Below are 25,820 nucleotides of genomic sequence, written 5' to 3' on the forward strand. Positions count from 1 at the left end.
CAACTCATCCATCATTATTCAGCTAAAAGATGGTAGGGCTGGAATTCAGATGCAGTTCTCTCTGGGAGCCAAGTTCACGCCTCAGCCACCAGGAGGTCTACCCCTGCTATATGAAGGCAGTGTGTTAACAATGATTTTTCCCATGAACTCTAAGCAAGCTCTACCTGATTAAGGGAGGGAAAAGAATTAAAACACCGGCTTCCTCCATATCAGAGAGCTGGTGGGAAATGAGGGCTTCTGTAAGGATGACTAGAAAACAAGAATGCAAGTGAAAGGAGAAAGAGCTTCTGGATGAAAACATGGAGGAAACCGGTCCGGTTTTTATTCACCTGGAAACTACTGCTGAGCTTCCAATTCATGCAAGCTCTGGACTGGGTACTGGAAACGGCCACGCACAGAACGTGGCTCCTGCCTTCAAGCTGCTTGGGCTAACAGAGGTCAAGAAAACAAGGGAATCAGCACTGACTAAATCTGTCCTATATACCGGGTACTTTTAGGAACTATATATGTGTTATTTAATACACAATCATATAGATGAAACCTACATGTGAACTAATAATCATCACGTAAATTCTGAAGTAGAAATTTGAGCTAAATGATAGAGAACTCTTAAGAAGAGCCTTTGGCGCAGTGGTTAAGAATCCGCCTGCCAATGCAGGGGACACGGGTTCGAGCCCTGGTCCGGGAAGATCCCACATGCCGTGGAGCAACTAAGCCCGTGCGCCATAATTACTGAGCCTGCGCTCTAGAGCCCACGAACCACAACTACTGAGCCCACGTGCTACAACTACTGAAGCCCGGGTGCCTAGAGCCCACAATGAGAAGGGCGTGCACCACAACGAAGAGTAGCCCCCGCTCACCGCAACTAGAGAAAGCCCACACACGGCAATGAAGACGCAACACCACCAAAAATAAATTAATTAATTTAAAAAAAAACTTCAAAAAAAAAAAAAAGAAGAAGAAGAGCCTTTGGCGACTTCCCTGACAGTCCAGTGGTAAGACTTCCGGCTTCCACTGCAGGGGCCGTGGGTTCTATCCCTGGTTGGGGAACTAAGATTCTGCATGCTGCACAGCGTGACCAAAACAAAACAAACAAAACCAAATTGAGGATGTGTACGTGTGTGTTATAAGTTTAAAAGAAAAAGAAGAAGAAGAAGAGGCTTTGAACCCCATACCCTGGAGGTAGGGCGACCTTCTCAGAAGAATGTGTTTGGGGCTTTAGGCTAATTCTTAAAGGTGGGAGAGGAGTTTCTCAGGGCAGGAGGTCAGTAAGGGATAACACCTCTTTTTTAGCAAGGGGACCCCACGTACAAGGGCAAGCAATAAACCTGATATTTGGGTAGGAGAGTTGTGATATAGAGGGCTGACAAAGTGGGCAGGAATCAAGGAATTTGGACTTTATCCTTCTGGAAGTTATGGAGAGTTTATACCCAGAGGAGTGGCCTAATTACACTAGAATTCTGGACATCTGATGGCAGAGTAGCCGGGGGCTGAGACAAGAGACAGGAGGACCAGTCTGGAGTTTATTGCAACAGTCCAAGCAAATGCTGCGGCAGACAGAAACCTGCAAAGTCCTCGTGGAAGGAGACAAAAGGGGAGAGTCCGGAAGCAGCTCTGAGATACTCAGCCCAGGGCAGTATTGCTGTGAGGTCTGGGGGAAAATCTGGATCTACTCTAACTCCTGTTTCTGGTTGGGTCTACTTGGTGATGCCATTTACTGAAGGAATAAGGAGAGAGAGCATATATTGGGGAAAAGAGAATTATTTCTAGTTAGAATATGCTAAATCAGAGGTGTCCTGGAGACTCCCAGGTGGGAGGAATGCCAAGGAAGCAGCTGGAGTCTGAGTTCAGGCTCCGGAGGACAGAATGGGCCAGAGCCTTGAAAGCTGTCGGTGTAGGATAATTACAGGAGAAGATCACCAACAGAGAGTATGCAGCACAAGGTAGAACCCTAGAGAGCATCAGCATCTAAGGCTCTGCGAGAGAAGGAAGAGCCGGTGGGAAGGTCTGCAGAGAGCTCAGGGTTCACAGCACCCCACTAATTAACCAGCCACCACTCACCAAACAGCAGGCACCCTTCTAGGTCCTTTCTCTCCCATCCACGACAGATAAGCTTCGGGAGGAAGAACCTGCCCTATTGTTTTGACCGCTCCCCAATAGAGCAAACCAGTTGGCCCTGAGTGATTGCAGCCAATGGAAAAGCTATGCTGTTTGTTCTATGTGGGAATACAGTTAGCAGTCTTTTTGCAACTGTGTAAATTGCTTCAGTGAGCTTATGGTCTAATGCTGATGTTTTCTTCCTACACCAAATGAGTATTTATAAAAATGTAACATTTGCTGGTAACTGAGAGCAGAGTCATCCTCCCTCTCTAAGAAGGCGAAACTGGAGATGAGTTGATTGTGGCGCCTACTACATTCAAGATGTGGTGCTGGAGGAGCGGTAAATAAATGGGGAGGGGCATCCACTTTGGAAACAAAAACCCCTCTGGGTTACCACCGCCCTGAGTCAGCAGCATCCAACCACAGTGAAACTAAGAAACACAAGCCCAGCAGTGAACACCAGCACTGCACCCCAGGGACCAGGGCATTCCTAATGCTACTCCCCTCTCTGCTACCATAAGCTTCTAGCCAGCAAGGGGGTAGCCTGCTTCCAAGGCTCTCAGATTAAAGAGTAGGTGTAGTAACACCAGGTGGTGGCAATCCAGCAACCGTAGGGGCTATAAAAGAATAACTGCTTCCTTCACACATGTTGGCTCTAGTGAGTTCTCAAGCTTTATTGCAAAGGAATAAATGTCAGATGGTTCTTTTAATTTCTTTAAAAAAAATTTTTTTAACATCTTTATTGGAGTATAACTGCTTTACAATGGTGTGTTAGTTTCTGCTGTATAACAAAGTGAATCAGCTATACGTATACATACATCCCCATATCTCCTCCCTCTTGTGTCTCCCTCCCACACTCCCTATCCCACCCTTCTAGGTGGTCACAAAGCACCAAGCTGATCTCCCTGTGCTATGCGGTTGCTTCCCACTAGCTATCTGATTTACATTTGGTAGTGTATATATGTCAGTGCCACTCTCTCACTTCGTCCCAGCTTACCCTTCCCCCTCCCCATGTCCTCAAGTCCATTCTCTACATCTGCGTCTTTATTCCTGTCCTGTCCCTAGGTCCTTCAGAACCATTTTTTTTTTAGATTCCATGCATATGTGTTAGCATACAGTATTTGTTTCTCTCTTTCTGACTTCACTCTGTAGGACAGTCTCTAGGTCCATCCACCTCACTACAAATGCTGCAGTCAAGGTACTCTGGGAGAAATGCCTTAGAGGTAATTGACATGGAAATGCCACCTCAGCCCCTCTGGGCTCTGAACCTTGCCATCTACAGGACAGTGACATGAGAACCGTGGTCGGGCTCTATAGTCTGTATAAGAGATTAACTCAAAATAAAAACTAGCAAAATATGTGTGCACACAGAGAATATTATTCTCACACGTCTAGATGGAAATGGTTAATAAAAGATTTGTGATACAAGACTGATTCCTAGTGTTGAAAGAATACTTGCAGGACCATAGATAGCTCTCTGGACATTCTGGCCTATAAAATTCAGATTCCCAAATGAACAGAAAGTGGTAGAGCTCTCGATGGCCGGTAACCCACTGGGGTTAGTCAGTCCACTGGAGGAAGGGTGACTCTTGTGATGAAAAATTTGCTACATCCTCTCCAATCTTTAGGGTCCTCTCAAAGCGCAACCTTTTCCTGAGGGTGATGAATGATAATAACTTGGATAATAAACTTTTTTTGCAGAAAAAAATAGTATTCGATAGCCCATGTTTTACAAATCAGTGGTGAACTACTGTAACGATGCAGCAAAGACGGAAGACGGAACCAGAAATAAGTTGAAGCATCCTAAGGAGCGTTCCATCACTAAGACATTTCCTCCCCTGGTAATTGGCCTGCGAAAGCCACGTGACAGAGATTTTAACCAAAGCTTCCTAGTTCCTGCCAATGGAAGATGCTGCTGCTCCTGGTGACAATAATGTTGCTAAGAAGCTAATGTTGATGGGGCACTTGACGCATACCAGCACTGTCCTAAGAGCTTTATGTGTATGTCATACAATCCTCATCACAACCCTGTAAAATGGATACAATTGTTATCCCTATTTTACAGTAAGGAAACTGGGGCACAGAGAGTAAAGCAACTAGCCCAGGGTGACACAACTTGTGGGTACACAACTGCGATCTGACTTTAGCAGTCTGATTTCAGACTTAACCTCTTACATATTGTCTTAACCTCTATGTATTGTCAACCTAATAGACTATATCTATTCATTCACTCACTCATTAATTCATTCTATAAACATATGCAGAGCACTTCTAATTCATGGGCACTGCATTGGATGATAGGAATGTAAGAGAGTCAAGCGGACATAGCTGCCGCCTTGAAGAGCTTATGCTGGATACATGCAATAATCAAATAATCACATGAAAGACATAAAATACAAACTATGACAACTGCTACAGAGGAGGGGCGCTCAATGCTATGAACACTTATAATCTGGGGACACGAACTGCCGGAAGAGCAGGGAAGACGTCCCCAAGGAAAGGAAAAGTAAACTGAGATCCGGAGGATGAGAGTTAAGTAGGCGAAGAGAAAGGAAGCACACTCCAGGCAGAGGCCCTGGGAACGGAGGGAACAAGGTGGGCATAAGGAACCGAGAGTGGCAGCTAAGACTGGAACTCAGGGAGGAAGGGCACTGCGGAAAGCGCGGCTGTGGAGGACAGGGCCAGACCCAGTAGGGTCACATAGGCCATGGGAAGAATTCTGGCCTGTGTGCTAAGAGCAAAGGGAAGCCTGAGAGAGGTCTGGCAGAGGATATGTCGAGATAAAATGTGTATTCTGAAAAGATCCTTCTATAGCTCCAATATGGAAAACAGAGTGGAAGAGGCAGCGCAGATGTGGGATGACCAGTGAAGGGGGCGGGGTCCAAGGAGACGACGGAGCAGGATAATGACGATGGTGGTGGTGGTGATGGTGACGATGACGATGATGATGATGAAGAGAGAGGGGAGCTGAGAGGTATTTAGGGGGCAAAAATCCATAAATAATGGACTGGACAGAGTGGAGGGTAAAGGAGGAAAGTAACTCCAAAGAGCCCTGGCTCGTGCCACAGGATGGTCAGTGGTTATAGTCACGTAAACAGGGGACACTGAGAAAGACCAGGTGAGGAAAAGACCAGGGGAGGAAAAGGAGTCTGATTTTAGACCTGATGAATTTGAGGTTCTTCTGAGACATTCAACAGAAAATATTAAGAAGGAAATTGGAATTACAGAGAAAAGGTCTGGACAAAGCTTAAAAGTTGAGAGTTATGATCACATGGGCAGCAAATGCAGCCATGACACTGGCGAGGCTGCCCAAAGAGAGGAGAAGCAGGGGCCTAGGAGGGCAAATGTTGAGAAACTCCAACACTGAACCAAAGCTGGTCCGAGGACATCCTGTGATGGAAACAGAGGCAAAACAGCCAGGGAACAGGAGGAAAGCCAGCAGAGTACTGTGTCGTGGATAGACATGAAGAGAGTATTTCAGGAAGAAACAGCAGAGCTAAGTGCTGCTGGGAGGTCAAACATGATGAGGACCTAAACATGTCAGTTGTACAGATGCATGTGGAGAGCTTTTATAATCACAGCCAGAGCTGTTTGGACAGATTGATGGGACTGGAGGCCAGATGGCAGTGGTTTCAGTAAAGAGGGGAAGGAGGAAATGTAGACAGCAACTACAAACAAGTCTTTGGAGGGCTTCCCTGGTGGCGCAGTGGTTGAGAGCCCGCCTGCCGATGCAGGGGACACGGGTTCGTGCCCCGGTCCGGGAAGATCCCACATGCCGCGGAGCGGCTGGGCCTGTGAGCCATGGCCGCTGAGCCTGCGTGTCCGGAGCCTGTGCTCCGCAATGGGAGAGGCCACAACAGCGAGAGGCCCGCGTACCGCAAAAAAAAGAAAGAAAAAAAAAAGACAAGTCTTTGGAGATGTTTGATAATGAGAGAAGAGAGAGAGACTACTGGGTGAACAGGGAAGAGAGTTGTTTTTAATAAGCAACTTTTGTTTTTAATAAAAAGAAATTTGAGTGTGTTTAAAAGCCAATGGGAAGGATCCAGGGGGAGGGAGAGATTATTAAGGAATAAGACAAAGGGAAAGTAACTTGGAACATAATACGCTCATTGATTCCTAGCCATTGCCTTTCTGAACCATAGATACACTGCTTGATGTGGCCAAGATAAGAAGATGACCACCAAAAGAATCTAAAAAAGAAAAGAGTGGATATATGTATATGTATAACTGATTCACTTTGCTGTACACCTGAAACTAACACAACATTGTAAATCAACTATACTCCAATAAAAAGAAGATGACCACCTTCTAAAATAGTAATACAGGGAGTTCCCTGGTGGTCCAGTGATTAGGACTCAGAGCTTTCACTGCTGTGGCCCAGGTTCAATCCCTGGTTGGGGAACTAAGATCCCGCAAGCTGCGTGGCATGGCTAAAAATTTTTTTTAAATAAATAAAATAGTAATACAATGACCCTAATGAGGCCATCCTTTGTGGCAGATACCTCCTGTAGATATTGTATAAATGACTTCAATCTACCACACACTCTACAGGAACTCCTTAGCACCCAGTTTAAAATATAGGGCAATCTGGGTGTTCCTACCAGTATTCATGCTACAGAATCGGTCTAAAAGGGCGATCAAGAGGTTCTTCAAAAATTCATAATTGTAATGGAGGTGCCACAAAATAACTGGCGGCCAAAGAAAGCCCTTGGCATATGCATTCAGTACTACTTGACCAGGTTTTTAGATAACATTCAGGTACTGAACAAAAGACGACAGGGCTACCTATACAATGACACAATTGGAAGAGACAGGCTTGTCCTTGAGAGGTTCTAAGAAGGTTGGTGACCCACACAAATACTGAAGGGACAACAACTCCCATGATCGCAGTGTTTTCTTTGACAAAACCACCTTCAATGAATTATACTGTATGAATAAACAGTAAGCAACTGGCATGTTGCACTCAGGGATTCTTGTTCTGCTAAGCAGAAAAAAAGATATATATATATATATATATATATATATATATATATATATATGTAGATATTTAATATTGACATATAAATATTTATACATATTTAAGTTTACTATAACTTATTAGCACAAGCTCAGAAGAGAACGGCCACCTAACAGTCTATAAAAGGAACTCCCCACACTAGAAAGCCCAGGGCCATAGATTGATGAAATGACTCAGAAATGATGGTCTTTTGTGGTAGAAACCATGGGAGAATGAGACAATCATAAGCTAGTGTAAGTACTGAGATTATGGAAGAGTTTAAAAGGAAGCCCTACAGATTCCAGGTCCACATTTCTCTGAACACAGGGCCTCTTGAAACTGTCTTCAAATCCAGCCTCCGTTGACTTCATGATTAGGCTACTTTTCACGTATGGTACCACATTAGAAATCCTGGGAGGCAGGGCAATTCCAGAAGCAACATCAATTCTTCTCTAAGTACAAAACCTGAAATGTGCCATGATGGTTGACAAACAGGAGCCAGTCGGCTATAGCACTGTTGTCTCCGAGCCAATCAAGGTGAAGGTTTTAACAGGACTTTCCCTCCAGCAGGAGTGGTCCGACTGTACAGTCAGCTTGGGTACAGCTGAAGTGCTTTATTCATAAGTTACTTCTCTTCACTGCAGAACGTGACCTCACCACTGGGGTTCAGTCCCTATAGGCTCATTATAACCCATAGCAATAAACAACTCATCCAAAACACCTTGTTACATTAAAGGCTCAAATTCTTTAAAAAATATTTTTTTTAGCAATGGCCAGATGCATGGAATAACACAAGCTTCCAATTCATTAGTGACCATCCTAGGGCAATTCCTTGCAACTCGGTTGTCCTAGTTGTGTGAAGAAATCAGCCTGGTGTGATAAGAAAATCTGTCCAGTGATCAAGGAAGTCCTAGTTCTGCCACCACTATCTTGACACGTGACCTACCTAATATATGTCACTTAATCTAGGGGAAGGTGGCATTAGATAGAAGAATTAAGGTCTCCCTTTCAATTTTAATCTTTTCCTATCTCCCCCTCTTTTAATATCTTTAGGTACCTCTTCCCAAAGGCATCATTTTACACATTCACAAAATGGTCTCCTAATCAATTGGTAGGACACTGTTAGGGAAATTCTGTAGATACAATATTATTACCAGTTGTACTGAGTTGAATAGTGTCCTCCCAAAATTCATGTCCACATGGAACCTCAGAATATGACTTTATTTGGAACTAAGGTCTCTGCAGATGTAATTAGTTAAAATGAGATCATACTGGATTAGGGTGAGTCCTTCAACCAGTGATTTATAAGAAGGCCATGTGAAGACAAAGAGACACACAGAGGAAGCCAATGTGAAGATGTGGGCAGGGACCAGAGTGACACACCTACAAGGAAAGGAACTCCAAGGGTTTCCATCAGTCCCACAAACGTTCAGGAAAACATAACGTTTCTACTTAGGTTTTTTAGTTGCTTTCTTCGTGTATCTATGTTATTAATTTCAGGAAACAGCGTATGGACATCAAATTCTTCTACACGCCCAAACCGGTCATTTAAACACACGACGCACTCTGTAAATGCACACAATAACACTCAACTGTTGAGAGTAATTTTATCCTGCTGGTTAAGTGCCCAACTTTGGTTGTAGCATCTTGATGATGGGAACTGAAATGCCTTCTCTCCTTCCTTTAACAGAACTTTTACAAAACATCTATAGTGGTCCAGGACACAACACTGAAGCATACACGGTCTCTGCCTTCATGTAGTTGACAGTCTAGTGAAGGAGACAGACCCATAAACAAATGAGGCAACAGGAAGGATGGAAAGCCTTTAACAGAGGCAGGAGTGGCTCCTGGCCAGCAGCATGGGCTGAGAAGAAAGCCCAGGCTTCAAGGCACACAGAGTCCCTAGCTTTGCTGAGAGCTGCTTCCTGGCTGAGTGAGCTGGAGAAGCTCGTGAACTCTCTAGGTCTTAGTCTCCTTATCCGAAAAATGTGAGTAATACCACCTACATCATAGAATTACTGTGAAGCTGGAATGAGGGGATGTATGTAAAGCAGAGTGCCTGGTACATAGTAGATGCTCAATAAAGGTTTATTCTCTTTCCTCTTTCATTCCCTTGAATAAACTATATGAACTCTAAGAATATAATAACCACAAGAACTACCAAAACAGTAACAACAAAGCCATACACGGTCAATATCATTTATTTTTATACAATAACCTCTATCCTGAGTGCTAACCATTATACACAGCAATTGTTTCCTCTCATCCCAATCAAACTTCCCATAACACATGTATGAGATTAATCTACAAAGAACAGAGATTTTATCATTTTGGGGTCTTGTTCGAAAAATCTTCAGTGACTATGCATTTATCTTGGCAAGATTTTAATAAAAATTTTGGCACCCTAAGAGTTGTGATGAAGAAGAAAAAATATATTTATAAAGATGAGTATCATTTTTTTTTCCCCATGCCATTCATTTTGCCTGAAATACCTTTCCTTCCTATCTTTAGCTAATCAAATCCTAGCTCACATCCAGTCTCCATGGAGCTGCCCCAGACCATTCCCTCCTACTCTTATCTGACCTCATTGCCTTGCCAACATCACACTCACTGGGGTGCTGCTACTTTTGCTGTTATTTTTTTTACTATGTGTTAGGTATTTCATAACTTCATTTTTCATTTTTCCCCAACTGAATAAGTTCTTTGAGACCAGGAGCCACATGTTAGAATTGAGCATAATCTTCTTCACACAGTTGATATTTATATATTTGTTGGTTGGCTAGAATATATGAGTCATTATGACAGAAAAATCTGAAGTCCTGCTTCAGTATGAATAGCAGTTAGCACAATCTGACTTCTGTCAACATTGAAACAGAAGGCATTTCTGAAAACTTAGACTCAGGATGAATTAAATTATTGGCATACCTTCTTCCCCCCATGGAAGTTAATTCCATTGTGAAAAACATTTTGAATAGCAAAAGAACTGTACCAATAAACTGTTTCAGAATTTAAGCAGGTACTAATTACAACCAGCTATATTAATAATAATAGTATTTATACTTTAGTCAACAACTTATTTAACAAATTATTCACTGAGTCCCTAATATGCACAAGGTACCACACTAAGATCCACTGAAAGAGGAGATGAATAAAAGACTGGCCAGTTCCTTAATACTCAACAATTTAATGGAGGAGACAGACTTGAAAACTTTTTACAAAACAGGTTAAATAAGCAATGTGATATAACTAACCTATTGAGTACTGTGTGTGATTAATTTTAATTTTACTTGGGAGGTCTCAGGACCCACCTGTCGAAAGGAAGGAAGGAAGGAAGGAAAAGAGAGAGAGAGAGAGAGAATGAAAAGATAACATGTGAACAAGACCTTGAGAGATAATCGGGACTGTAGACCAAGATGGCAGAAGTGGGTTCTGGGCTACACGATCAGAAATGACAAAGGCTATAGACATGAAAATATACCACCTTCATTTTTGCTTCTCTCAGTAGGTGATCTAACTTGCTACTTCATGAGAAAAATATAAGGTCATTCCTCCCTTACATCTCAATACTGTCTCTTTCTTTCCCTACCTTAAAAATTGAAAGTCTCCCCATTCTTTCCCAAAGCTAAATTCTTGAAATGGTTCTGGACCCTCTGCTCATCTACTGTCATATCTTGTTCTAGCACTCACCCTCTCTCTCTCCACTTCCTTCTGTGGCCAAACTTCTGAAAGAGTGGTCTGCATTTGTTACCTCTACTTCATCTTTAATACAGTACTCAGTTACACAAGGTTAACTGCCTCTTAAATCTCTTTTATTCAGTAAAATAAAGTGAAATAAGGATTTACTTTCCAATTTCCTCCTTTCTGTGTTTCAAAATAAGTTAACCAATAGTATTTCTTCCAAAATGTATTTGCTATATTCAAGGAACAGAAAACTTACAGTCTCTGGAAAGGATTTCTCACGTCCAGAAAGTAAACTATTAAACAGCTGAGATTCTGTATAAGCATTTTCAGTAAAGAACCGGTTATTTTTGTAGTGATCAATGAGAATTCTGAACCTTAAACACCCTGTTCTTTCACTGTATCGTTCCCTAACACAGAGCTCTTTACAATTCTTCAGATGAGAATAGGTAGGTTATACAACTCATCTTCTTCAGCAACGTAGAAGAAATACTTTTAAGGAAATTATTTCATACAAGCCAGGTCCTTAATCTTTTTTAGAAGATCGGGTAAGGTAAGATTTGGTATCTCAACACCGAGCTGACACACCTGGAGAATCCGGTTCCTGATTTAAGTCCTGATTCTCTGGCAGTTTCATTTACTAAAGGAATAATGGCTAACACAGCCTCTCTTCTTATTTACAATAAAAGCCAGAACTCTCCATAACTTAGTTCGCTCTCAACTTGCCTTCAAAGCCAAATGTATCGGTACCCACTAACCCCTTATACTGATTTCAAAAATACAAAGAATCACCTATATGCTATGCACACATAAGGCTTTTCGCGGACAGTGAGTGTTACACATACTAGTGCATGAACTGCTGGGCAATAAATGGATCTCAGCTTATTTTTTCAGATTTTCCTTTGTGGTGAAACTTCAACTCATTGAACAATCCAGTTATCTCCCCTTATCTTTTAAAAACAAGTTTATCGTACGTACACCCCACTTATTAAAAATGGCTCTCCTTAAAGAAGACAAAGGTCTGTATCGCGATCTTCTCTTCCGTCCTCCTAAGGCGCAGGTTTTACAGATCTACAATGCATTAGATCTTATAGGACTTCCATAAATATTTGCCAATGGACTGATTTATATGTAACAATATTGTTAAAAATTTCCATAAAGATCACCAAACAAGTGTTTTGACTAAAGATCAAATAGCAAATGTCAGGCCCACCTCTTCAGACCCCTCAGGGGGGTTGGGTAAAGACTAGAAGTGGAGACCCACATTCCATGTGCCTAAATACGTAAAAGTTATAAATCAAGTTAAACTATTAAATATGGTCTCTTCCTCCAATCTTGACAAATATACCTTCAACCACCTGGAGGCACAGGTACAAAGTTAGAAATTTTAGACCTCTTGAAGTTCCACACCATAGTGTGGTGACACGGGAGGGCCAGCCCACACCCCCTTTCCCATTCTCAGCTCTATCGACACCTTGAGGGACCTTGCCCACACGTGCGGACACCTACTCACCTCAAACCATTGCCGCTGGGGCACCCTTCAGGCTAAGGGTACATTTATTAGTTTTATCCTCCTCTGGATGGACCCAGGGAAAAAAGGCCCATGCAGGCCCTAGAAGCAGGCCCTAAGCTGTCTGGGAGCAGGAAATTCCAGAGCCAGGTACCCAGAGCATGGGGGTGGGCGGAGTGAGGGCTTAGGCTGGGCACATGCCCCTGGCCCCTCAGATCCCTCATCCTGTGGGGAGGCGTGGCCGGAGGAGGGTCCTCTAATTCCTAGGTCCCAAAGCAGGGTCTCTAAAGGCAATACTGGACAATATACCAAAATGGAGAATTTACCAGATCAGCTGTCTTACTAGTTAATATACCAGTTGAAAATTAATATGCAAAAACATGATTAAGTAGTAAAACCTGAAATTCCAGTCTCTGATCACTTCAGTTCCTTCAAGATCTATAACCGAAGGGTCTACTATTTATCTGGATCTACCCGACAGACTAAATCTAGATTCTCTGCTTTCTTAACAAATTTGTACAAATTGACAGAATTCTATTCACCTACTAGAGGGCGTTAAGAAGACAGCAAAGAGCAGAAAGAGGAAGGAGGACAACGTCAAGTATCAAGACGAGATCAGACACGCAGGTCCAAGAGAGCCATTTCCCTTGTGTTCTGTCACTCGCGTGGGGAATCGTGTGACACCACGATTAACCATCTGATCAAAGTCACTAGTATCACAGCTTGCTCTCGCCAACCCGCAGATCATGTAGTTCACTCTGTGGCCTGGTAATGCCCCTACTATTCTAGCTGCTGTGAACGTGTAAGCCAAGCTGAATCTCGTCAGCATTTAAGCTGAGACTGATGATAGCTCTCCCTGCACCTCACCAGAATTCGCTGCACTGCAATTTCCACTTAACTTAGCAAGAAAATTAATTTGTTAATTTGAAAAAAAAACTAATAAATAATTCTCATCACAATACACATATACATACTCCACAGGAAGGGAAGTATTTCAACTGAAAATCTTATTTATGTGTACTTACTGAGATTGTACCATTGTCTAGACCTATGGACAGTCTTCTTGTTTCCGGGTTAAAAGACATGCATGAACATGGAGCTGAAAGAAATGAACATGTTGATGAAATTAACAAAACGATGATTCTCATGGATTCAGGAGTGACTAGCTCAAAGTGTATGACTATTTTTTTCCCACAATTTCCTGACAAACAGTTCATTTAACTCCCACTCACCAAAAAATAAAAACAGTAATTTTACAACTAACCCCTAGTTTCTCAGTTATCCTTTTAATGAATATAACAAATAAGATATTCTCAAACTGGACAAGTTCCAAGGGGTGTGGTCTTGGCTGTTCTGTATCAAGTCTAAATTTGCTTTGACTAGATTAACAATATTTTGTGCTGCATAAGCCTTCTGTCACCAATCTATCTCTTCCAAGCAAACCCTATCTTTAATGGAAATAACCAATTTTTTCTGAACTAAGGAAACGAAAGAAAGCTCTTATTACCCCCTCGCCCCCCGCCCCACCAAGTACAGAAATCTATTTTTTAATTCAGAACTGATTTGGGGCACGTGAACTAACAGAAGTCTTTTACTCTCAGTACTCAAGGCATATGCTGGAGGCTGCCAATTGGAAAAAGACGGAGGCTTTGCCTCAATCTAAAAGAGAACTAACTCGACACAGGGCCAGGCTCCAGAGGAAAGAAATCAGGTGAGTCAGTTCACCCAGTCCTGGACAGGGTCTCCCAGTTCTGCAGGACTGACTTCCTGAGTACCACCAAGCCTGAGTAAACGAAACGTGCTTGGAAGCCACGAGGGGCCAAGTCAGCTTCCAGTTACCAGCTTTCTCTGTCTATGCTTGTTCATCAGAATGGGGGCCTTTTGACGACTTATTCTATACTGAAATAGTGTTCTAAAGGCCTCAACATAACTTTTAAATTTCTCCCTGCATCTTCACGGTAGCGCTGTAGGTCATGAACTACCCATCATCAAAATCATAATCGGCATCAAATGTTTTTATTCTTACTTTTCAGTTATGATTAGATGTCTTACCCAAGGTCACACAGGAAAAAAAAGCTGGAGGAGGTTCAAAGACATAATTCAAACACACAGTCCTATATTCAAATACCCAACTTAGGTTATCTTTAAACTATAAAAGAACTTCAAGTTCTACTAACAGAGCCACTTGATAAACACATCACTTGGTAACATTTTTTTGATTCTCTATACAAGGCCGCTGAACAACCACAACTACAAAATCTTCTAAACTGCATAAAGTACTTTTTTCTAATTTTCAAACACAATATATTTAGAAAATAGAAATACGTAAAAAATTATCGCCCCCCCCCCCCCCACTGCAAACTTCCACCAGTACAGCAGAATATCTTCTTCTGGTTTAGCCACAAATTTAAACTAGATTCCCAAAAGAACACTGCTGGAAAAAAAGCAATCCAACGATATTTAATGCACTGCCCTAAGAAAGCCAGTCTTACTTGCCTTTGGCCTATAAACTATGTTGGCAAAATCTCTACACAGATGCTAAGACACCAGGTCTCATAATCCCATAACGTGTGTAGGATTAAAATTTAATGATTTCATGGAAAACTATCATGTTAGCAGAAAAAAGCAAAAGAAAAAAATACACTGATTACGGTACTACATAAAGTACATACACACATAAAAATATACCTGGAAAAACTAAACACAGTTCTTGTGTTTGAGATTATTCCTATAACATTGTCTTCAGTTGTTATTTTGCTATGCCTGTTAAAAATTTTAAATATCTAACAATTTATTAAGATATAAGCGTGAGTGTATGAAGCAAAACTTGACTGCAGCCCAAATGGCTACACATAGTCGAGAAAAATCTTATCACTTAGCTGCCTGCCTGGCCACATAAAAGTATTTGCTATATGATTTACTCCAAAATTCCTATCTGGTTATATAATAATTAGAAAACCCACTGATCTTTGAATGTGATTTAAAAGACTTTTTTACAATACTGCACAGGCTACCCTTAAATCATCATTGCTATTTCTTTATTCCTTATTTTTCCCCCATTTACTAAATTTCTTGTAATTCTTCAACAAAAATTTAGAATGCTTACTATGTTCAAGACATGTGATGCAATGATATATAAGGTACTATAGCTGCCATCAGGAATTTATAGATTGTGACACCAACTATATATAGGACTTATAATATAAAACTTGTCCCCAATGTCACCTCCTTAGTCCACATCACTTTATACTGATAGTAAGAAACGCCACCAGAATTCAAAAGGAAAGACTTTTCCTATAAAGGACCATAAACAAAAGAAGTTTTAACAGAAATTCTGTTGTTGCAGAACCCGTATGCTTGAACCCAGATGGTTATAGACAGGGGATTGCCAGAGACAGACAGCATTACCTCCCAGGTGCCCCCAAAGGTACAAACATGCCTTCAAAGAGGCATTATGGTAAAACACCAAGCAACCCTGCGTGTGTGCGTGCGTGCGTGCGTGTGTGTGTGTAAAGACTTTTGGTAGGTGAGTCTTATGATGGTCCTCAAACCATTTCCCAACTGTGACACTCCCATAGGAAGAGGCCTTGCATTGGTCACCCAAAGACCCCGCAAGGCCAAGGAGGAAAGAAATGAATTGAAAGAAATACTAATGCCCACATTTGTTGTTATAGTAAATGTCTTTCCTTTGGGATGTTGGGGGAGTAGAAAAATTGACACAGAGATCCTTCTAACTTCAACTCACTGGAAATTAATGAAGAAAGCAACCTCTGAAAGACCAGTGCTATGGCCCATACAAAATAAGCGCCTATGCATCCATGCAAGAAAGTATCAAAGGGCAAAACTGTCTGGCAAAGCATAAGAAGACACAGTAAAGTAATGGTAATTATGACCAAATGGTAATGGGAATCCTTTGGAAGGAAGAATAAGGTAGGAAACAAACAAAATATGATTTAAACACAATATTTATAGCCAGGTTGCAAAGATGTGATGTTTCCCAAAGAAGAATTCAGCTTTAAATGCTATAATGCTAATAATTAGTTAGTTGAAGAAGAAATAATTGGGTGTCTCTGATGGCTAAAAGTTCAGGTCAGAGATGAACTTGGCTGAGACGCTGTTCTATCCTCCCACCTTAAAACTGCATTCTCCACAAGCCGAGCACAGTGGCCAACCAGGACTACAAAATTACAATGCAGCTCCCCTCTACGGACTCCTCTATCAAAACTGCATCCCAAAACTCTAGATGAAATACATTTCATCTAGAAATGAGAGAAGAATTCTCATTTTCCAAGCTATCTGATCGAGATTTGCCATCTCCGTTCTGTCTCAGACTGATGACAATCAAAAGACGTGTACCTGGCAAAATTTTAGGAAGCAAGATCATGAAAAGTACAAATACGATAGGAAAGAAATTTGTAGGGGTCTGTGGGTAATGGGAAGTAATATTCTCTTATACTAGTGTCAGGACTTTAGACCTTGATGGCCTGTCAAAATATTATCTTTAAAATTAAACACTTTTGAGCTTCCCTGGTGGCGCAGTGGTTGAGAGTCCTCCTGCCGATGCAGGGGACACGGGTTCGTGCCCCGGTCCGGGAAGATCCCACATGCCGCGGAGCAGCTGGGCCCGTGAGCCATGGCCGCTGGGCCTGCGCGTCCGGAGCCTGTGCTCCGCAACGGGAGAGGCCACAACAGTGAGAGGCTCGCATACCGTAAAAAATAATAAAATTAAACACTTTCATAATACTGTTTCTTAAAAATGAAATATTTCTAGTTTAAGGCAGGTTTTCAGCTTAAAATTTAGGGAGGGTGAAAATAAAGAGAAACACCAGTCTGGATGATTATATTAATGACTATATAATTTGAAGGGAGAAAAGCTCAGGATATGAGCCGTAGGCAAAAATGAGCTCCTGAAACCAACATCAACTTCAACAGAGCAATAATTAAGTGGATTAGAGAGAAACTGGCTACTTGTATTTCTAACACTTTTTTTTTTTTTTTTTTTTTGTTGTTGTGGTACGCGGGCCTCTCACTGTTGTGGCCTCTCCCGTTGCGAGCACAGGCTCTGGATGCACAGGCTCAGCGGCCATGGCTCGCGGGCCCAGCCGCTCCGCGGCATGTGGGATCTTCCCAGACGGGGGCACGAACCCGTGTCCCCTGCATCGGCAGGCGGACTCTCAACCACTGCGCCACCAGGGAAGCCCATATTTCTAACACTTTTATCCCACGGGCAATCTAAGAAAAAATATTGCTCTTGCTTTCTTAAAAAATGTAAATTGAGAGGAGGCATTCTCAAAATACTTCTATTTGGGGGAAAGTTTCCCAATTTCTATTATTTATACCTATAATTCTTTCATTTTATGACTAATTTATTTCCTGTCCTTTGCTGATCAGTTGAACTTTACTCAAATAAACACATGTTCTGTTGAAGGTTGAACTGTGGATTTCAATCACTCTGACAGCTTTACAATGCCAAAGGCATTATTTGGCAGGAGACACTAATCTTCATGGGATGTGCTGGTGGGAACTTTAAATAAGCCACAGTACTTCTGTGAATAAAACTTCAGGTGTCAAAGGCATCCTGGTGGAGTTAAATGTCAGGATCCTCTGATAAGAGGGCCTTGAATAGAGAGGCTTACAAAGATCACCCCATCACCACAAAGCAAAGACTTAATTCATGGACACTATTCCATTCAACCGTGTGTCACAAGACAATATTTATTAGGTTTACAATATTCAGCCCATTTTTTACTTTATTAAGAACACTTATATTTAGGACTTCAACTGACTAGCATTAAAAAGGGTTTTTTGTTTAAATCGAGTATTTTATGCACTCAACTGAAATTAACCCTTTGTTTTCTTTTAATTTAGTCTAAGTAACACCAGCAAAATTACAGTGAATTGGCAGTGGTCCCTTTTTCTCCCAGAGAGGTTTTAAGTTACAGTAAAGTGATCTAACTAGAGTAAGCTTTAAATTACTCTGTCAGATGAAAATCAAATAAGAGTATGCTAAATAAATGCTATAATTATTCAGATTAATTAATATCTGTTATCTTCAGTTTGGATAATTTATGTTTTCCTTCACTTTTGTTACATATCAAAGTTCCATGGGCACCTTTTCTTCTTGGTAAACAGAGAATTAAAAGACCAGATTATACTATTAATTTTGGAAATGTCAACAGTAAAAACAACAAGTTATTTTCTACACATGGTTCTATAATACAACCTATACCAGAAAGAAACCAACAAGGGAGCAGTATACGTCACAGCTGGGAACCGAGAAGTTATCTGAAATAAGACATAAATTAAACAACAGGATGAGTTTCCCGATTATACACATAACCCCCACTGCCAAAAAACTCCCTCAATTGAGTTAAAGATATTGTCTAAAAGTCACCCAAACAATCACTATCTTATAAAGACAGAAATACCAAATTCATTATTTTAAATACCTTTCAATCACTAATCTTCCCACGTGAATTTCCCCCCAAACTCCAATCAACCCAGCAGAAGGGGTAGGACAGCACACTACAGCACACATTGTCCAAAATCCTTGGACCTCACCAATGGGAAAATTAACATTTGCGATTTACATACAAAATAACTCATTTCCATCCCAAACATAAACATATCAACATGAACATGTTAATCATTTTAATTTTCTAAATTCTCAATTTCAAGTTGCTCTAAGACTACAGTTCTAAGAAATGGGAAAAGAAAACCAATCCAGCCACAACCTCACAAATTAACCAATCTTTCCTAATCCCTCTGGGTTAAGGTCAGCAATGATAGGGGAATTCCCTGGTGGTTCAGTGGTTAGGGTTCGTCACTTTCACTGCTGTGGCCCAGGTTCAATCCCTGGTCCGGGAACTAAGATCCCGCAGGCAGCATGGTGTGGCCAAAAAAAAAAAGATCAGCAATGATACTATACATTGCTTAACTGAAAGAACCTGAAAGTACTTTACAAATACTTATTTGACATATAACCAAAATCTGAGAACAAAGAAAATGGACAGTTTATCTGTTGGGTTCAGAGCAGAGAAAATGAAAGGACTTGCCCGAAGTGAGTCAGCAAATTGGCAGCAGAAATGAAAATCAAATTCCAGTTTCCCTTACAATGAGATATCATCTCACACCAGTCAGAATGGCCATCATCAAAAAATCTAGAAACAATAAATGTTGGAGAGGGTGTGGAGAAAAGGGAACACTCTTGCACTGCTGGTGGGAATGTGAACTGGTACAGCCACTATGGAGAACAGTATGGAGGTTCCTTAAAAAACTATAAATAGAACTACTGTATGACCCAGCAATCCCACTACTGGGCATATACCCTGAGAAAACCATAATTCAAAAAAAGTCATGTACCGAAATGTTCATTGCAGCTCTATTTACAATAGCCAGGAGATAGAAACAACCTAAGTGTCCATCATTGGATGAATGGATAAAGGAGATGTGGCACATATATACAATGGAATATTACTCAGCCATAAAAAGAAACGAAATTGAGCTATTTGTAATCAGGCGGATAGACCTAGAGTCTGTCATACAGAGTGAAGTAAGTGAGAAAGACAAATACCGTATGCTAACACATATATATGGAATTTAAGAAAAAAAATGTCATGAAGAACCTAGGGGTAAGACAGGAATAAAGACACAGACCTACTAGAGAATGGACTTGAGGATATGGGGAGGGGGAAGGGTAAGCTGTGACAAAGCGAGAGAGTGGTATGGACATATATACACTACCAAACGTAAAATAGATAGCTAGTGGGAAGCAGCCGCATAGCACAGGGAGATCAGCTCGGTGCTTTGTGACCACCTAGAGGGGTGGGATAGTGAGGGTGGGAGGGAGGGAGATGCAAGAGGGAAGAGATATGGGAACATATGTATATGTATAACTGATTCACTTTGTTATAATGCAGAAACTAACACACCATTGTAAAGCAATTATACTCCAATAAAGATGTAAAAAAAAAAATTCCAGTTTCCCACCTAGGCACAGGTGTTACCCTACAAGCGATTCTGAATAATCTTAAACGACGCATGTTTTTCGGTGTATTTAATGTAAACAGTAAGACTGTTCAAACTGCATCACTCTGTCTTAACTAAGATAACTTATTCAATGCATTCCCTACCTCATTTCACAAAGAATTGGAAATGGCTTTAAAAGCCGATACAATAAAAACAAACGATAGAAATAAGCAAAAAGTCTCGACCGAGGAAAATATATATAAAAGAACAGAAAGAAAATCAAAATAAAAATCCGTTGGGAATATAACAGATCCCATGTTTCACATTATCCATAAGGACTTCGTACCAGGTCCTTAGCGCTGTTCCTCCTAACCTTTTTCGCCTCATGACACACAGAAACTTGGATGTGAACAGTCCCTGGAGGAAATGGAAGAGACTGCTAGGGCCCAGATGACCGGATCACCCCTGCCCAGCTAAAGGAAATCAGTTCTCGGGGCCTGTAATCCATTTGGATCATCCCAGTACGCTGAGGCACACAGGATGGGAGGTTCTGCCTTAGAGAAAGGCAGGGTTTCTGGCTCTCCTACCTGAAAAGTCGTCTCCCTTAGTGCTTCTTCAAAGGGGCGCTGAGCACGATGGTGGACAACTACTTCAAAAGCAGATAAAGCATTTCTTGTATACACACAGCAATACGTGCTGAGGGCATAGTGAACGAAGGCATTTCTGCAGAAGGCTGGCACAAAGCACGAAATCTCAGGATACAGATGAATAATCAACTGCATGTCCTTCATGCTGCCCACCGTAAATAATAAACAGCCTTTCTCTCAACCAGGCTGTCGATAAAAACTGGAAAGCAGACAGTTCAAAATTAAGGTTTCCAGTGAGGACTAGAGTTCCTGTACTTGTTTATTTTTTAGCTATTATTTATTTGTTTAAATTTTAAACTTTTTAAAAATTTTAGATGTATTTTTTATTGAGGTTAACACTGGCTTATAACATTACGTAAGTTTCATGTGTACAACATTATATTTCTGTTTCTGCATACCTTACAGCGTGTTCACCACCAAAAATTTAGTTTCTATCTGTCACCATACAGCTGATCCCTTTTATCCATTTTGCCTCCCTTCCCCCAGGTTACCACTACTCTCTTCTCACTGTGTCTATGTGTTTACTTTTATTTAGTTTGTTCATTTATTTTGTTAGTGCTTTATATTCCACTTGAGGGAAATCACATGGTATTTGTCTTTCTCCGTCTGACCTACTTCACTGAGTAGAGATCCTATGCTTTAAAAGTTAGCTGAGCAAATGATAAAGTGGCCACAGTGGTGGGAAAACTGAAGGGGCCCAACCACAGCCTCAGACTGGACAAATGCCATCATGCCAGGCCAAGGCAGAGAGCTGGATATACGACAAAATCGGTCATTTTAGTTATTAGGTGTACCCTTCATTTGTAATTACCTTTGAAAAACCGCCTTCTGTTTTGTTTTGAGGACAAATCCATAAACGCTTAGGAGCCAAAGTAAATTCCACCTGCCTGTCCTGGCAATGACAGAATCCACAGAGGTTTTCCAATTGCCTAACCCTCACTCAGGCCTGAGATGCTGGCCCTCTTAGTCTCCTCTTCACTACACCTTTGGCAGCCAAGTTGCTTTAACTATTCTCCATAGGGGAAAAGTTGGCAATAAAAGCCCAGACCTGATACCCAATACCGCAGAGTAAGAAAAATCTCAAACACCTGCCACCCTGGCTCCTGCTTGCACTCTCTCTCCTCCACTCCTTTGTCTGACGCCATGAATAGCAAACCTAGTTGGTAAAGTAAATCTAAAATAACTCAACCATGAAAACAGGAATGCTTGTGCTTTTCATGTGTTGGTTTTTTTCCTCCGCCGTGTGATGCAAATGTGGCGGCTGAAATGGTATCTATTAGAAGCCTGGAACAAATCATCACATTTATGGCTATAACTGAAACCTTAACTCTGTACCCTCAGGAAGGTCCCTCTGGTATCCAAGGTCAGGCAGGTCCCAGCTGGGCAGGCTGTAACTTGATCGTGTCATAGGCTACTTTCCAGCTACTATGTGAGATACGTCAAGAAGATATTATTTTTGAAAGAATATTTGATAAGGATATGCTCTTATTTCTCACTTATCCATAAAAATCAGCTTATAGGAAACCCCAAATTCTCTGTAGACAGCAGGGTTTAAAACAGACCTCCCTTGGGGACCCTTTGTGACCATGTGCCCATTACACCTACTTCTTTGGTTATACCACACCACGCACCATGCACGGTACTCATCTGAGGTCTGCCTCCCCCACTAGACTGTACACACCATGAAGATGGGAATCACCTGTTGTATTAAACACTCTACCCTTTGTACATTGCACGGCGTTTGGATGGAAGAAACACTTAAAATTAGTTGAATGCACTGTCCAAAGAAACGAAAGAAAACAGGATATTTCTTTCTGCTTTTCATCTTTACTTGTCCTCACGTTTCCCACACTATTTTCAGCTCAACACCGCAGAGGCACCAATAGGGACATGCACGGCTCGGTTCTTCCTCTTTAAAGATCACAGATCCAGGAGAAAGTAAAAAGACAGGAAGTGGGAGGTGTACAGTCAGGGCAAGGCTGAGTCAGATATTTGCAGTGACAAGTAGCAGATACCCACTGGCATGGACTCAAGCGCAAATGGGCACGTGGCAGTAAGACAGAGGGTATCTCTTGAACTCAAAGGCAGAAGCAGAGCCAGGCTTGGGAGTTCGGAGGATGAGGAAGAAAACCTTAAGGCAACACTTGCTCAGGCTTCACTCGCTCTGGAGCGAAGTGATCCTTCCTCCCTGATTCACACTTCCTGGTTCACACTTCCTTTTCAGGGCATCAGCTTCCACTGTTTCTTCATGCACGCAAATGCCTCACAGCTGTTTCATGTCTGTGTTCCCAGCTCAAGGGACCAGCCTAGGTTGAGACTAGCATATCCTATTCCAAACTCTAAATTCCTGGGAAAATCTGACTCAGGGGCAAACAGCCTTCACCAGACACATCTGGTTTCTCCTGGATCCCTCCTGGAGGGGAAGCAGGAGTTTCTCAGAAAAGACAGGGTATGAGGACACCCCCAAAGCAGTGGCTGGGTTTTTCATCGTGATGAGTCTCCTCTTCATCTTTCTCTCACCTACCACTCTCTGAAGTTCACGCAGTTTCTGCCTTTCAGGCTGACTCCTGCCCTCAAACTTGGCCTTCACTGTTCATTCTTTCTCGTCTAATGCCTTCTGCTCCCGTCCCTCCAATCAACTTCAAATTCTTCTCAATGCTATAAAACATTACTATCCTACCCAGAACATGACAAATACTATATATATATTTTTTTAAATAAATTTATTTATTTTTGGCTGCGTTGGGTCTTCGTTGCTGCCCGCGGGCTTTCTCTAGTTGCGGCAGTGGGGGCTACTCTTCACCGTGGTGCGCTGTCTCTCACTGCGGTGGCTTCTGTTGTGGAGCACGGGCTCTAGGCGCGCAGACTTCAGTAGTTGTGGCTCATGGGCTCTAGAGCGCAGGCTCAGTAGTTGTGGCACACGGGCTTAGTGGCTCCGCGGCATGTGGGATCTTCCCGGACCAGGGCTCAAACTCGTGTTCCCTGCATCGACAGGTGGATTCTTAACGACTGAGCCACCAGGGAAGTCCTGACAAATCCTATATTAAAAGGGTTTTTTTTTCCCAGTGTTTGTTTGTTTCAGGTTCTGTGACTTTATTTTTTTTCTAACTTTATTAAGGTATAATTTTCAAATAAAATTGTAAGATATTTGAAGTGTACAATGTGATGAATTGGTATGTATTGTGAAAGGATTCCTGCCATCAAGTTAACACGTCTGTCACCTCACATACTTTTTTTTTTTTTTTTGGCGAGAACTTTTAAGTTGTACTCTCTCAGCAAATTTCAATCATACAATACAGTGTTATCAACTATAGACACCATGTTATACACTAGATCCCCAGATTCCATTCATCCCGTAACTGAACTTTACACCCTCTTACCAATCTCTCCCACCTCCTTGCCCCTGGCAACCACTTTTTTACTCTGTTTCTATGAATTCGGCTCTTTTTTTAAGGTATTTTAATGGACAAAATAAACAGATAAACCATATATTGCATGTACAAGATAGTCTCTGTATGTTTTTTTCTGGATTTGGAATACTACCTATTATGTACCACTAAAAACACACAACATGGTCATATCTGCCTTGCGGTGTCCATATTATAGCCTCCAGATATACTGTACTTTTCCACTTACTTTGTAATTAATACCACATAACCGTTATTTAGGGATAATACTGAGTAACCTCTTAACAAAACACCTTTCAATAGAAAGGACTGCCAAAAAAAAGAAAAAAAAAAAAAGAAAAGCCCTTTGGCGATTCAATAAATGAATAAAAGGAATAAATTCTAACTGACACGAAAATGTAGCCTATTTCCTTGCGCAATAAGATTCTGCTTATCTCAAGTTAAACAAAACTTATAGTCTAGCTCAGAGATCAGTTCCTGTGTTATCTGAATGCATATGACCCCTAGGAAAACAAAAGCCAATTTCTGATCAACTGTGAAGAATGCAGCCTTTTGTTCTTTTACCCCTCTCCACGGTAGATGGAACCATCCAACAATGAAAGATTACAGAAATCATCTTGACCATTCACGCGTTGTTCATCTGCATCTCCTGGCACCTAGCTTGATGGCCTGTATACAGTCGGTGTACAGTAAATATTTGATCAACTAGAGCGTGTACTTATATCTATGTATTTACAAATAAACACTATATATGCATGAGGCTTCGCGTGTGTTGATATAAACATATGTAAATAGATCAGCATGTTGCAGACAACGCCAAAAGGCAATCTTCTCAAACTTAAAAGGGCATTCAAATCACCTAGGGATATTATTAAAATGCAGATTATGATTCAGTAGATCTGGGGTGAAACTCAGTATTTGCATTTCTAGTAAGTTCTCAGGTGATCCTGATGCTGCTGGTCTACAGACCAAATGTTAATAGCAAAGTAATCCCTTCTTTACTCCCTTTAGTAGGAGGCCATAGGCAAACTATGCAAATAATTAGACGGTCCTTCTTCTCAAAGATCATGCTCAGTCATTTAGGAAAATGTATGATAATATTCTCAGGGAAACTCATCTTTATTATCAGATTCAAGTCTGCAATAGGTATTTCTTTTTTTTTTTTTTTTGCAGTACGCGGGCCTCTCACCGCTGTGGCCTCTCCCGCCACGGAGCACAGGCTCCGGACGCGTAGGCTCAGCGGCCATGGCTCACGGGCCCAGCCGCTCCGCGGCACGTGGGATCTTCCCGGACCGGGGCACGAACCCGTGTCCCCTGCATCGGCAGGCAGACTCTCAACCACTGTGCCACCAGGGAAGCCCTGCAATAGGTACTTCTTTACTGAGCACCTATGCCAGGTACAAGAGCTACAGCAGCCTTTAGTCATTCAAGGATACAGCTTAATAAAGGATGAAAATACAACTTGAGGCGTCTCTGTATCCTCAGTGATATTCAAATAAAGAGAACATTAGAGA

At 41.6% G+C, this 25,820-nt stretch overlaps 1 protein-coding gene across 2 annotated transcripts in view; it reads right to left on the reverse strand.

Moving 5' to 3' along the window:
* WDFY2 (WD repeat and FYVE domain containing 2) overlaps positions 1–25,820 on the reverse strand; it is a 177,713-nt gene that overhangs the window by 75,510 nt on the left and 76,383 nt on the right. For both annotated transcript variants that reach the window (XR_014326909.1, XM_082859507.1), the window contains exon 3: positions 13,310–13,383. Coding sequence is in view for 1 of the 2 variants with exons in the window: in XM_082859507.1 (XP_082715633.1) it covers positions 13,310–13,383 (74 nt within the window). In the remaining variant the exon portion in view is untranslated. The remainder of the gene's footprint in view (positions 1–13,309; positions 13,384–25,820) is intronic.

The sequence above is a fragment of the Leucopleurus acutus genome (genome assembly GCF_964270905.1).
Source record: "Leucopleurus acutus genome assembly, chromosome: 18".
NCBI lineage: Eukaryota > Metazoa > Chordata > Mammalia > Artiodactyla > Delphinidae > Leucopleurus > Leucopleurus acutus.